Below are 13,578 nucleotides of genomic sequence, written 5' to 3'. Positions count from 1 at the left end.
TTAGAGAGTAGTGTGCTGATCTTTTATGTTCATTATACTCAAAGAGAGAGTTGCACTGAAAGTATTGGATTAACACAGGAACGCATGTTAAACTCCAGCAAGTAGTCAAATTTACTTTATTGGTTTCAACGGCAGTTTATTAAAATCCAATGCAAGGTACCTGCACTAATCAAAGAAAAGCAATCTATGACCAGCATATAAATTCAGACAAATTCTGTTTTTGGTTCATCCAGAACCAGTTTCCTGAATCATCAGTATAAAATCCTTAAACCTCATACACATCAAAACATAATGTTGTAAAAACGTACATTAAAAAGCTGCATTAAAAAGGATTAGCCTATTAAAAAGCAAGCAATTTGAACCGCAGACATTTTGTTCTGGAGTCTTCTGTGTCTAGACAATCTTGAGGTCTTTCATTGCAGATTCAAGGGTCTGAAACAGAATTAAACAGAATTAGTCATCTTTATGCACATTTGCATTTTGACCACTGCTTACAAACTAAATAATGATTATGAAATGCACAAGAGTTCAACGAGTTTTACCTTTACATCCCAAATAGCCATGCCTCCATCCATACCAGTGGTGCAGAATTTGGCACACTTGACTTTTCCCCCATTAAGGATTGAGATTTGGCTAAGAAGTGAACAACAACACAGCAAAATGTATTAATAGATCTAGGCCTATAGGTTTATTGTTGTGGGTGCATGTTTGATATTGAAGTGTGTACTTTCAGTGTCACTAGTTGCATCAAACTGAACTGCAATATATTTGCGCAACCTGACTGGGCGAGGCATTTCAACTTCTGCTTAATCAATCTGCTTGCATTCCTTGCGTCGATTTACAATTTGTTAGGATTTAATAAGTGGATTGAGTGTTGCAGGGACCATAGATATGTATACGGCAGGGATGACATATTTTTGCAGCCCAAAACCCGGAAACTAGTTAGCATTTTTTTTCCGGGTTCTATCTTACTGAAGTCAATGTTTTTTTTTAATGGGTTTTTGGTCAAATGCCTGAAATAAGGTCTGAAGTTAACAAGTTAACATAGGTTGTTAATAAATGGCTCAATGGGGCAACAGAGGTTGTCGGGGACATTAAACGTAATCACACAGAACAGGTAAACATTTATAGCCTTAATGTGTTTATAATAGCAAGCTTTTCTAACAATTATTTCAGGGTAAATGTTTTTTTGTTTTTTTAAATAAAGACTGCAAGAGTTATTGTAATATTAGTGATGGTGACGGTGAAGTCATTCGACCATGGTGTAGTTGGTTTATTTAGTTTTTTACTTCTGTCGATTGAATTTAGGCTTCAAAATAAAAATTAAAGCTTAAAAATTGTGCTCTTTTGTAAAGTTTATCATGAAGAACAGGCTGTACCTGATGCTGTTCTTGTGCACGGACTCAAGGACTGCTTCCTTGCTGTCTACAGAGGCTTTCTTATCCAAGTTCTGGAAGCGTTCTCTGGCTGTCAGGCCCTTCTGAGCACTCTGTTTGGGCACGTCAAGTTTTCCTCCGAAAGACAGGGCTGCATTGTTTGAATCGTAGACAAACAACACAGGGTAGCAGTCGTGGCCCTGAAAAGATATGAAAATCAGGGGACAATCTAAACAGATTACCTTGGCATCAAGGTCTGACATCTGAAGATACTTACAGCTGCCACTAGGCTGTTCTCAGTAATGAAAGTGACACACAGAAGAGGCAAGGTTTCAGAAGACAGACTGGTGCAGCTGGCGAGATAAAAGGAAATAATTGAGTAAATATGATTTTTTTTAAAGGCAAAAATATGGAGGGCTAGATTTGAAAGGCAATCCTCACACAGCAGTCTTTCCTCCCTCGGCCACTGCCACGGTGCTGTCATGGCTGGCCCATGCCACGCGATTCCCGCTGTCCGAGAAGCAGACGCCATGCACCCAACCTGAAGTACCAGTAGATTCGAACATGACCTCTCCAAATGGCATTTTAGAGCCCCATGCTGTTGGAGCAGGCTTCTCTTCTACTTCCTTTATGTAAGCAGAGAAGATCCTGGATCGGGATTTAACAGACAGGAAGTTCATATAACGGTCATATTCATAAATTACAATGCAGATTAGAATCAACCTAACCTGCATTTAAAGTCACATGATCCAGCTGCCAAAAGGACGTTATTGGGGTGCCAGTCCAAACAAAGGATGGTGGAGCGGATGGGCTTCTTAATGTGCTTGCACACCCACCTAGAATAATGAGAAATTACTTTGAGCATCTTAGATACACCCAGTAGTAAAAGATATTACAGGGTCCCAAACACGCGGTCCCTGTTCCCTACGCCATTGTTTCCACCCCGTGGCACAAAAATACTATTAAAATTAATTGTGCAAAAATACCTTATATTAAATATCTTTATACTAACTGAATCCTATTGATACAAAGTCTGTGTTCTCATGGTGTTTTACATTATGTACAGTTTAGCATTTTGATATGAATTTACAAAAAAACTAAATATGTCTTCATCTCTTAAATCATTTTTGGTCTCGTACTACACAATGAAATTAGACGACCTCTGTGCTGATTACTTTTCCGCTAATTCCTTTTTTTGTGAACTGGTATCTGTGCAAAGAATTGTGGCTGAATGGAGGATGTGAAGGATACGCTTGATGCATCCTTCAAAATAATCCGAATGAAGGACAATGGCTGCCTTCCAAGGATACTTCAAATTGAGACAGCCTTTGAAGGAGCTTGATAACGTGGCAACCTAAATATGCAGCCTTCAAATTGAAAAGCACCGACTGATTCATTCATTCACTGCACAAGTGAGTTATAGAATCATTCACTAAAAATGATTTATTCAAAAACACTGACTCCTTCAGGAACTAAACAAGTGACCGTTGCTGAATTCGGAACCACATACTAATATACTACTTTTGCCATATTTTTCCATGGCAGAAATAGTAAGAGTCTAATATGCAGTATCAAATTCAGCATTTATGGTTGACTGAGTCATTAAACCATGATTCATTGAAAAACACGGATTCGTTCAGGAATGAAACAAGTGAGTGAGTTATAGAATCATTCGTTAAAAAGATTCATTTAAAATAGATTAATTTAAAGATCTATTTTAACAAAAATAGATCCAGCTACTGGCAAAAAGTTATTCAGTATTAGCAATGTTTATTGAACAATTGTATTAAAAGTGCTAATATCACACTCGTTGTTTGGATATGATTGCTTGCAACCAAAACTGTGATGTCTTAAATATATTGCATTGAGTAGTCATCCAAGCCTCAATGCTATAATGTTTTATAATTTAATGTGTAATGTGCAACCTGTAATCCAACATTGGTGCACTTGGAAGAGCCTGGAAGTGAAGAATCAATTGAGAAAGGTTCAGCGCTGTTGGTTAGTACCAGCATCCTCGGATTAAAGCAGTGTTTAGAATGATAGGACTAGAAATGCACAGCAGAGTAATTTTAAGATAAGAGAGAGCCCATCTGCCTCATAAGTAGATTAACCACCATCAGCTTTTTTCTGTCAGAAAAGGCTTAATATAATTTCTATTGCCTGATATACTCACCAGTCATTTTCCTGCTCAAAATAGCACACTGAGATCAGACGTGAGCCACTGCCCACAGCAAACTTGTTTTCTTTAGGAGACCATGTCACACAGCGGGCAGCACGGTTGATCCTGAGAATGACCAGGGTGGGCTTCCATACGTCTCCCTTTAGAGTCCAGACGTATGCGTTACGGTCGGTGCCGCAGGTGACGATGCGATTGCTCTCAGGGGCCCAGTCAATGCCTGGTTGATGAGGAAACGTCTTGGATGACATTGTTTTGTTCACATCAATGCTCTGTGACCGTGTAGGTCAGATGAATCTTCTAAACTTACCAGTAACCTGGCCATTGTGCTCCTTCAACACATGGATTTTGTTCCAGTTGCTTCCGTCCTTCTTGTAGATATGGACTTCATGGTTATTAGGACACAGTGCTATTTCTAAAGGAGACAGAAATATAAGACAAAAGTATTTTGGCTTGATGGATTGGATAACAGACTATGTTTTTTTATAAGTTAGTACTTGTTAGTGCCACTAATAAACTTTAAACAATTGCTAACATCACTATTGGTCATAGCCTACTGAGGTTTAGGGGGGTTTTAACCTAATTATTAAACTTTGAAATGTAAGATTGGGATTTTTGACTATCATACAAAAAATCATATAATCTACCATTGAAATGGACTACATAGGGACCAATGGGTGGGCTCTTTTTGGAGTGGTGAGAGACCTTCATACTTAATACACCTTAATATCATTGCAAAAACACAATGGCAACCACCCACAACACCTTAATATTATGGCAGGCATCGCTCATGTTTTCTTGAGAAATGTTCTCTTTTTCGGCATTTAATCCTGCAGACAGAATGGACCCTTTTCACATTTACGGGGGTTCTCTGAAGCGGAAGTGAGTCGCCATAGCTGGTAAACTTCTATAGCGGTAAATGGGAGACGACAGCAAATATCATTTTTATAGCCTATTTCCGTTTGCTCCAATAGCAAAAGAAAAAATCCGTGAGAGCGTTTCCATGACTTTCCAAAAGAAGGGAAAAATATAGGGAGATTAAAGCAGTCAGAGAAAGATGTCAAATTTGTTGTCACTCCCTCAGCCGTTGTATTAGAAACACCCTCGCAGCAGCGTTAATATATTTTTTGTCATTTACTGCCAGGGTAATAGAACACAAAGTATAGAGTTATAAATGTGTATTAAATTTTTTAAATATTAAAATATTAAAAACTTTATAGATTTGCGATGTTGTGAAAATGCATTATCACAATCTGTGAAAAGGCTCCATATTGTTTAAAAGAAAATGGGCACGTCCGAATACCCACAATTGCATTCTTGGCAAGTTGAGGACACTTGCACGCAACAGGAAGCAAGTGCGCAAGATTTAGTCCTCATTTAGTGGCCTTGATGCTCACTAAATCCACACTATCGCTAATACTGCTTCTGAGGGGAATTTGAGGCTGGCTAAGTGTATCCCATCATTCACATCATGTTCAGGAACTCACATGCCCAGAGTTTATTTTTAAAGTGCAAAGTACTGAAAAACAAAATATGTAAATAAAGTTCTGTAAAAACTTTACTTGCAGTTTTTTAAGTGTGTGCCATTGGGTAATCAGAAGTTTTACACACGCTTGCAGTCTTCACACCAACACTTGAACACTTGGTCCAAATAATGTGTCACGTAGCAAAGACTACAAGTATGGGTATTGGGTCAGGCCTAATGCTGAATTCAGACACAGTGTCTGTTTCCTGCTACAGCAGATGTGTTCCCACATTTTTCATAGGTGAGCTAGAAAACATGCATGGTTTTAACAGCAGCAGTTAAACTTAAAAGTCATTCTCAGTCGTCTCATTTCCCCACTGTTGCTCTGCGGTCTGCTGAAGACGTACGACATCAGCAACAAAGCACCATTCATGGTAAAACAGGAAGTCTGTGGGGAATTAGTCATTACTGCTTCTCTCATCAGCACGGAAAGAAAAGCAGGGCGGCAGCAGTGAAAAGACACAACTTTGACATTTATATTTTTTGCTTTTTTAAAAAGACAGACTGATTTTAAACTTAATTAAACCATTAAAGTCCTTATTTGGCTTTTTGAGAGCAGCCACACTTAACTTTTAACGCTGAAGGATTCTAACTGGTATCATAAACCACAGAAAACCATAAAAACAAGAGTGCATGCTGCATGTATGTCCATGTACTTTCCCAGAAGGAAGTGCAGCTTCTCATCCAAAATGCAGGTCTCAGCAGAATAATGTAAGCATTCAGTAAAGGGTCTAATGGGCTCTCAAGGGCCAAATGGTGGTTCACATGAAGGTTTACAAAACCAAAAGTTAAAATTCAAGTAATATGGGTAGGAACTGAAGACAATCTTTGTGAGGAAATGTTCATGAAAATCACTGTTCACGTCTCATGAGACTCTTTTCAGAAAAAAAATCCTCAAAAAACGTACTTGATTCGTGATCAAATGAGCTTTGGAGACAGAATCATTTGTATATTCAGCAATGATTCTCCCACAAGATTACACAGTTCAGATGCTGAAGGATATCTTTAGCCCTAGAGACTGGGAACTGCTCCAAAGATGCTGCGAGGAGTATGAGAACTTACGAGTTCGGTCCTTGTTCCAGGAATGGCAGCTGATAGGTTCAAGAAGAAAACTGTGATAAGCCATGATTACTTTTTCCTGCAAATGAAAAATAGAAGTAATTTTGAGATGAAATGGTAAAAAAGATGTTCGAGGTAAACCAATTTACCGGTTACACTAACTCTTCTGTATAGAGACATACATTACTAAAATGGAGAACTGTAGAACTTCCTACTAAAAACTTTGTTAATTTTCTTTCCTGTTTTTGACTTCAATCCCTGTAGGTCACATTTGTCTTTGTAACTGCAAACTTTTTCCCCCTTAATGTTTGGAGAAAATTAAAACCAGACCAGAAAGGAATGTGACAAAGCCAGATGCTCAGTTGTCCACTTACAAGAAAAACACATAAAACACCTCAACTATCTCAGTTTCCGTTTAAAACATGTAACGGTCCTCTCTGCTGGGGGAGTTTGCAGCAATGAGTTTTAAATGTCAGGTAGACCTCTAAAATCTCTTGCTACAGCTAAAAAGTCACAGAAACCTACTTTCTAGATGTCATTCTGCATGTTAATGCATGTTAGTGAGGTTGCACAAATACCAGCATTCAAAAACTAGATTGCTGCACAGTCAAAACCTTCCAAATTCAGATAAACAAAACCATATGTTATTCTACTTACCCGGGAAACCGTAAAAACACAGAGATGTGTGGTGGGGGTTGACAAAGTCTGCAACAGAAGCCTGAGTTCGTGGACTCTGAGCAGTCAACACAAACGCTGGCTTTGCTCTGAATGAACTAAAGTATTTCTTTGGTTGTTTTTCTCTCCAAATATGCACTACTTCCCCTTCCCTGTTAGAAGCATATAACCACTTCCTTGTGTGGGCGGCTGTCTGCTGGTGAGGAGGGTTTTCAGTTCAACTCCCCTTCACATTCTCCTCGGTTGCATGTAATAACGCTTGCTCTTTTTAAGCCCTGAATCTGCACAGTTGATTTATAGTTACTAACAAAAGCAATACTGTTTCGAATGAATCCTTATATGCATGGTCATAGTTTGCAAAAACCGTTACATCAAAAACTGTATATCCCAACCTTGGGTTACAAACTGAGAGCTGTGTATCTAGTTGCGTCTGAAAGCCAAGTTGTTTCCTGTTAGCATGGAAAAGGCAGTCAATCTCAGTGATACAAAGGCATTGAATCAAACAGAATGAGACGACATTCACAAATGGTGTGTAGTATACGTCATTTATTTCTAGCAGACCATTTACATAAAGTTCTCCTTTTAATTTAACTCCTCTCAAGTTCCCCAGGAGAGCCAGAACATCTTGATCAACCATCACACACTCCTGGGGTGCCAGCTTTGGCATAGATTTTTTTTTATTAAAAAAAACAAACAAAAAGAAAACAAAGATCCTAACCCCCTTTTCCATTAGTGTTTTTCCATTTTTAAGAGTGTCACACATCAGTTCACACCACTGCTCAGTGCTTTTTTATTTTTTATTTAAAAACTTTCAGAAGTGTTATCGGAAATCTCCTTGTTAGTCTTCAAGCTGCATTGCTTGTGCCGTGTCATGCTAGATCGGTGCGAGTTTTACATGATCCGCAGGCCCTGGATTGAAGACTCTAAGGTCTGTGGAAAGAATTAAGCAAACATGGTAATAAATCAGGTTAACTGTGACTCAAGGGAAAAATGGAAGCAAATGAATTGCATAAAAGTTAAAGGCATCTTTATAAAAAAAAAAAAAATACAAACCTTGAAATCCCATATGGTCATTGCTCCGTCAATTCCTGTAGTGCAGAATTTGCGACAATCTCTTTTGTCTCCTTCATATATAGACACTTGGCTGCAAAGTAAAAATATATTTTTTAACTGTGCACAGTTACAAAAACAAACGAAATTAATAATTTATGTATAAAGTTAAAAAGTTTGGGGGTCTGTATGACTTCTGAAAGAAGCCACTTATGCTCATCAAGGCTCCATTTATTTGATCAAAACTACAGTAAAAGCAATACTATTGTGAAATAATTACAATTTAAAATAACTGTTTAATATTTTAATATTTCTAAAATTTGATTTATTCCTGTGAAGGCAAAGCTGAATTTTCAGCATCATTACTTCAGTCTTCAGTGTCACATGATCCTTCAGAAATCAGTATAATATGATGATTTGCTAGTCAAGAAACATTTAGCCTACTATTATTATCAATGTTGAAAACAGTTGTGCTGTTTAATATTTTTGTGGAAATTGTGATAGTTTTTTTTTAAGGATTATTTTAACAACATAAATGTCTTTCACTTTTGATTAATTAATTAATTTAATTTCTTTTGGCAAAAAAAAAAAAAAAAAAAAAAAAAACTTACCCCAAACTCTTGAAAGGTAGTGTTTATATATAATTTTAAAATAATTTGGCCTACGTGATGCTGTTCTGATGCAGGGTTTCTAGGGTGCTATTGCGGTCCTCAGTGGTGGCCCTCTTGTCCATGTTGCGGAAGCGCTCCATGGCAGAAATGTTGCGCTGGATGCTCTGCTTTGGAATGTCCAACTTGGATATGAAGGTCAAGGTTCCACCATCATCAAAACTGAACAGCATAGGGCAGCAGTCGTGACCCTAATGGAAAACACTCAAGATTAGGTCCTGAAAAAGGCAGTCGCCTCTAAAGTGCAACACAACAAACACGTTTCAACCAAGAAAAGAAAAAAAAGGGTTCTTACTGCTGCCACAATGTTGTTCTCAGAAACAAAAGTCACACTCAAAAGGGCAAGGAATTCTGTCTTCAACTGACTTGGCCTGCAAAACAGAAGCAAGATATTAGTCATTAGTGAGCATTACATATTACAACCAGGACGGTTTAAAAAGTCTACACCAGCAAATCAGAAATAATTTTTTTCTAAACACGCCAACCATTTCCGATACTCACGTTGAGCTTATTGTGGGGTCCACTACAGTGACAGTGCTGTCATGGCTGACCCAAGCCAGTCTGTTCCCACTGGCTGAGAAACAGACGCTGTGAACCCATCCTCCACTTCCTGCCCCGCCAAACTCTGCCATCACCTGCCCAAAGGGCATCTTGGACCCCCATGGAGTTGGAGCTGGTTTCTCATCCACCTCCTTAATGTATGCAGAGAATACCCTAAGAAACGAACACACAAATATGATTCAGACAGCTAATAAAAGGTTTATTTCTATGCTCAGAGACATTGACAGTGTTACCAAGCTTCAATATACAAAGTCGCACCTGCATTTGAAGTCACATGACCCAGCTGCCAGAAGCACATTATTTGGATGCCAGTCTAAACTGAGGACAGTTGAACGTATGGGCTTCTTGATGTGTTTACTAACCCACCTAAAAAAAAAAGTAAAAAAATTATAACACCTGTAAGGCAAACCAATCAATGAAGCCCAATATATCAACTGTGACCTACCAATCATTTTCAGACTCAAAGTAGCAAACGGATATGAGTCGTGCTCCGCTCCCCACTGCAAACTTGTTCTCCAGCGGAGACCATTTCACAAACGTGGCAGCACGGTTGATCCTGAGAATAACAAGGGTGGGTTTCCACACGCCGTCCTTTTGACTCCATACATAAGCATTCCGGTCCGCTCCACAAGTCACAATACGATCACTTTTAGGAGCCCAGTCAATGCCTGGAAAAGAACAAAAAAATGGTTAACAGGCCATTTCAACATAATGTCTGTGAGTAACTTAAGAAATGTAACATTCAGTTTGCAGGGACTTTTACCTGTGATGTGCCCATTGTGTTCTTTTAATTCATGAGCTTTCACCCACTGATTTCCACTTTTCTTGTATATATGGACTTCGTGATTGTTTGGACTGATAGCAATTTCTGTCATTGAAAAAACAAAACATGAGATGGGCGTAAATTCAAAATTGATAAAAGCATGGATACAGACAACATCTATGAATAAATAGCAATGAGAAGCTTTCTTACGGGTCCTGTCCCGGTTCCATGCGTGGCATGTAATGGGTTCCAACAAAAACTGGTGGAGTGACATTATCTTCAAATAATTTGCACCTCAGCCTGAAAAGAAACATAACCATATTTAATTGCTATGCCAGTAATATTATAACTAAGAGTATACTTGTTGGTTGAGCTGAGTTTAGTTTTGATATTTAGATTTATTCATTTAGCAGGAAAAACGTACGTTTTCTCTAACTGGTGTGCTGGGAGCGGGAAATTAAAAACCCGGAGTGGAGCTTGAGCAGAGCGATTACGAAAGCCAGGAGGGGAATCTCTGGCTGCATCCGAAATTATTTTGAATAAGTAATTACTTCATGACTGCTAAAAAGTATGTTCTTTATAGTATGAGTTTGTGGTAGTCTCAATGTAATCTGGATGTTACATTTGCCATGTTGTCATTATCATGTGACCTACCAGCGTCAGTTATGTCGCTTCACTGCCATTCATAAATCCTCTCCCGTGGCCTCATGGGATAGTGAAGTGTCCATCATATGCACACTTCAAAATCTTGCAGGAAGAAGTAGGTCATCTGGATACTTACTGCCTACTCTTTTATGAGTACTGTGAATTCGTACACACTTCTTTTGTCAGCCAACTGCGATATCGGATGCAGCCACACTCTCTCTCTCTCTCTCTCTCTCTCTCTCTCTCTCTCAGTCCACTCCACTCATACAGGTTAATCCAGTCCGGATTTTAGTGTGTGTGTCGCTTAATGTGTTGGCTTCTTTTTCAACTATTTACTTTAGCGGAGGATAAATATACGAATTAACTGGCCGAATTTTACTTAACATGAACTATTTTGTAATTGAACATTGATTGCGAGTGCGATAAAAGTACCACACTCGCAATAGTGGATAATCATGCACTCTGGATTTAGTTGTAAATGGCTTCATAAGTTTCAAAAACAGTGTAAACCAGCACTGATAAATTGGCATACCAAGGCTAAATCACATCCATCAGTCTATGTCCCTAACCACAAATGCAATGTTTATTTTGTGTGTGTGTAATCATATACTAAAGCAAAAATTGCCTGTTCAACTGGCAAAACCTGATGACGGCTGTCAGTTCCCGGTTTTAGGGCGTGGGCGAGGCAGAAGATCAATATCTGATGCCGTGGGCTTCTGTGCGGGAGCTGTCTGCCCGCTACATTAGCCGAAAGCTAACGCGAAAAAACGATTTATTTCAAGTAAAATTACGCAGAATGCAGGAAAAGAGACGCCGGATTTAAAGATAAACGTCTGTAGCACCTTATACAAATGTAAACACGGTTATAATGCGAGTGAAGTTACACAATGTTCGCGGTCTGTTAAATTTAAGGATCAGGAAGGCCTTGCTTAAGATGCCGGTTCAGTCCGCTCCCTGCTGTCGGAAAAAGGCATGACAAGGGCCTCATTTACCTGAACCGATGTTCCGCTTCTTGTGGAAATATTCGTAAGGATGTTCGCTCTCGGTTGTTCAGCTGGTGGACGGACTTGAATTCGCGGACTCTGGACAGTCGACACGAATTCACTCCGACTGCTCTCTCGCTCCCTGATTTCGGCCTGTCAAGGAATCCAGGAAATGGCACACAGCTCAGCGCGCATGCGTACGCACAGCAGAACGGTGGGCGTGTCCGTGTGCAAGTCATTCAGAAGACAATGGTGAGGGATGGGAGAGCACGAGCAGGCCAAGGTTCAAAACAAAAGAGTTTGCAACTTTCAATCTTAGACGGATTCAGGCTATTCTTATTATTATGTTTCTGATAAGGACTCGTCCTTATAAATATGTGCTATATTACAATGTCATTGTATGGATTTTTTTTTTTTTTTTTTTTAAATATGACCTCTCTCTCTTAAAAGTCCTTTTCTTGTACATTGCTGTCTCACATTCTGCACACTATCATAAATCTAAAATATAGCAACGGTCACATTACACAAAATTACAAAATATTACAATACAAAATTACCGTTCAAATGTTTTTGGGGTCAGTCATTTTTTTTTTTTTTTTTAAAGAAATTAATACTTATATTAAGCAAGGATGCAGATCAAAAGTGAAAGGAAAGATTCACATTGTTACAAAAGATTTCTATTTCATATAAAACACAATTTCATTCACAAGTGGGGTCAAAGCTATGCTGTTACAGTCTCTTGAAGGTATCACTGTTGTTCTTAGTGCCATTGTCCAGCTGTATCTCCATTTCATTCAAGTCTGACTCATTCAAGTCTGACTTGTTTGTGATCCTCAAAGCTTTAGCATGACCTCTGACCTGTTCCTCCAGACTAGCTTAGAGGAACTATTTTACTCTGATGTTGTTTCCTTTACAGATTCAAAAAAGGGTTACTTTTGAGCAGATAAAATGAGAAATTCACATTGAGTGTATTTCAAAGGGATAGTTCACCCAAAAATAAAAATCCTGTCATCATGTTGTTTTAAACCTGTATGAGTTTCTTTGTTCTGTTGAACACAAAAGAAGATATTTTGAAAAATGTTGGTGTCTGGTCCCCATTGACTCCCATAGTAGGAAAAAAGAGTCAATGGTTGATGAAGCGTTATGTTGAGATCTTCCAAGTCTTTGCTTCTTGTAATTTTCTAGATTGGTTGTTCTCTTTGGATCTTATTTTTTAATTACAAAAGCATCAATTATCAGTAATATCTTCCTGCTGAAGCTTCTCTAGATGTTTCTTTTCCTTCTGTGCCTTGGCAATGCTTTCATCCCATTGGTTAAGGTCTCCTGTCAGAGTGCTTTGCATCCAGGCCCTAAAGAGCCATAGTGGGTTTTTTGGAGCCAATAAACTGAGTAATTTCAAATCATTATGTTACTTTATTTTAATTTGTCAATCAATAACATGTGTTTGCTTGATTTCACACATGGTAACAGATGTGAAGGGAATTTACAGCCATATTTTAGTGAAATCCTTGATTGCTTTCAACTGTTTTTCCTTCTCTGACTTTGCCAGAGTCGACTCCTATCCTTCCAAGTCCCTTCTCAGGTCCATTAGTTTGCGCTTTTGAGCACTTCAAGCATTGGCAGCGCTCTTTTCCTCTAAAGGCTCTTTCATATTCTGGATATCTGTTCTTTCATGCTGATATTCTGCTTCATCCGCGCTCCTCAGCTTCTGCAAGTGTATTTTGTTCCTAAGGATGTAAAAATGCAATTCATTAAAAATTAAAACCACACAGACACAGTCATATACTCTTTTCCTTGGCATCACTCTTTTCTTTGGAAATAGTGATACATTTTTAATCAAGTTTAAAATTCTTTACCATTTCTGTAGTTTTCTCCAGAGCAGCTCACAGCTTCACTTTTTTGGCCTTTATCTTGTTCTCTTGTAGAGCCACTTTGAGCAAAGGTTTAACCTGAAAATAAAACACTGCAGTCAAGAAAAGAATAGAAACTAATGACTTATATTATTTTTTCACAGTGAGCTGAAGGAATTTTCTAAATGAGGACATTTCTGAAATAGGGAGAGACAAAGTTAATAAGTATGCTAAAAGATTGCTACTG

The 13,578-nt window shown here is 38.5% G+C and overlaps 2 protein-coding genes across 2 annotated transcripts; both read right to left on the bottom strand.

The window, feature by feature from the left end:
* Window positions 1-100: 100 nt before the first annotated feature.
* Window positions 101-7,270, bottom strand: arpc1b (actin related protein 2/3 complex, subunit 1B). The gene is made up of 10 exons (XM_084086668.1): window positions 6,794-7,270; window positions 6,140-6,215; window positions 3,863-3,967; window positions 3,550-3,772; window positions 2,105-2,212; window positions 1,818-2,024; window positions 1,654-1,729; window positions 1,380-1,576; window positions 543-633; window positions 101-432 (listed from the first exon to the last, which is right to left on the bottom strand). Exons 2-10 carry the CDS (start codon window positions 6,201-6,203, stop codon window positions 394-396), a joined length of 1,110 nt encoding a protein of 369 aa, XP_083942794.1. The 5' UTR covers window positions 6,204-6,215; window positions 6,794-7,270; the 3' UTR covers window positions 101-393.
* A 72-nt stretch (window positions 7,271-7,342) lies between these two features.
* On the bottom strand, window positions 7,343-11,689 carry arpc1a (actin related protein 2/3 complex, subunit 1A). The gene is made up of 10 exons (XM_084086658.1): window positions 11,491-11,689; window positions 10,064-10,153; window positions 9,854-9,958; window positions 9,536-9,758; window positions 9,349-9,456; window positions 9,031-9,243; window positions 8,825-8,900; window positions 8,527-8,720; window positions 7,865-7,955; window positions 7,343-7,741 (listed from the first exon to the last, which is right to left on the bottom strand). Exons 2-10 carry the CDS (start codon window positions 10,125-10,127, stop codon window positions 7,703-7,705), a joined length of 1,113 nt encoding a protein of 370 aa, XP_083942784.1. The 5' UTR covers window positions 10,128-10,153; window positions 11,491-11,689; the 3' UTR covers window positions 7,343-7,702.
* Window positions 11,690-13,578: the final 1,889 nt, after the last annotated feature.

The sequence above is a fragment of the Abramis brama genome (genome assembly GCF_963993115.1).
Source record: "Abramis brama genome assembly, chromosome: 1".
Lineage (NCBI taxonomy): Eukaryota > Metazoa > Chordata > Actinopteri > Cypriniformes > Leuciscidae > Abramis > Abramis brama.
The sequence above is the reverse complement of the archived record's forward strand: the minus strand, read 5'-3'. Positions and strand labels throughout refer to the sequence as shown.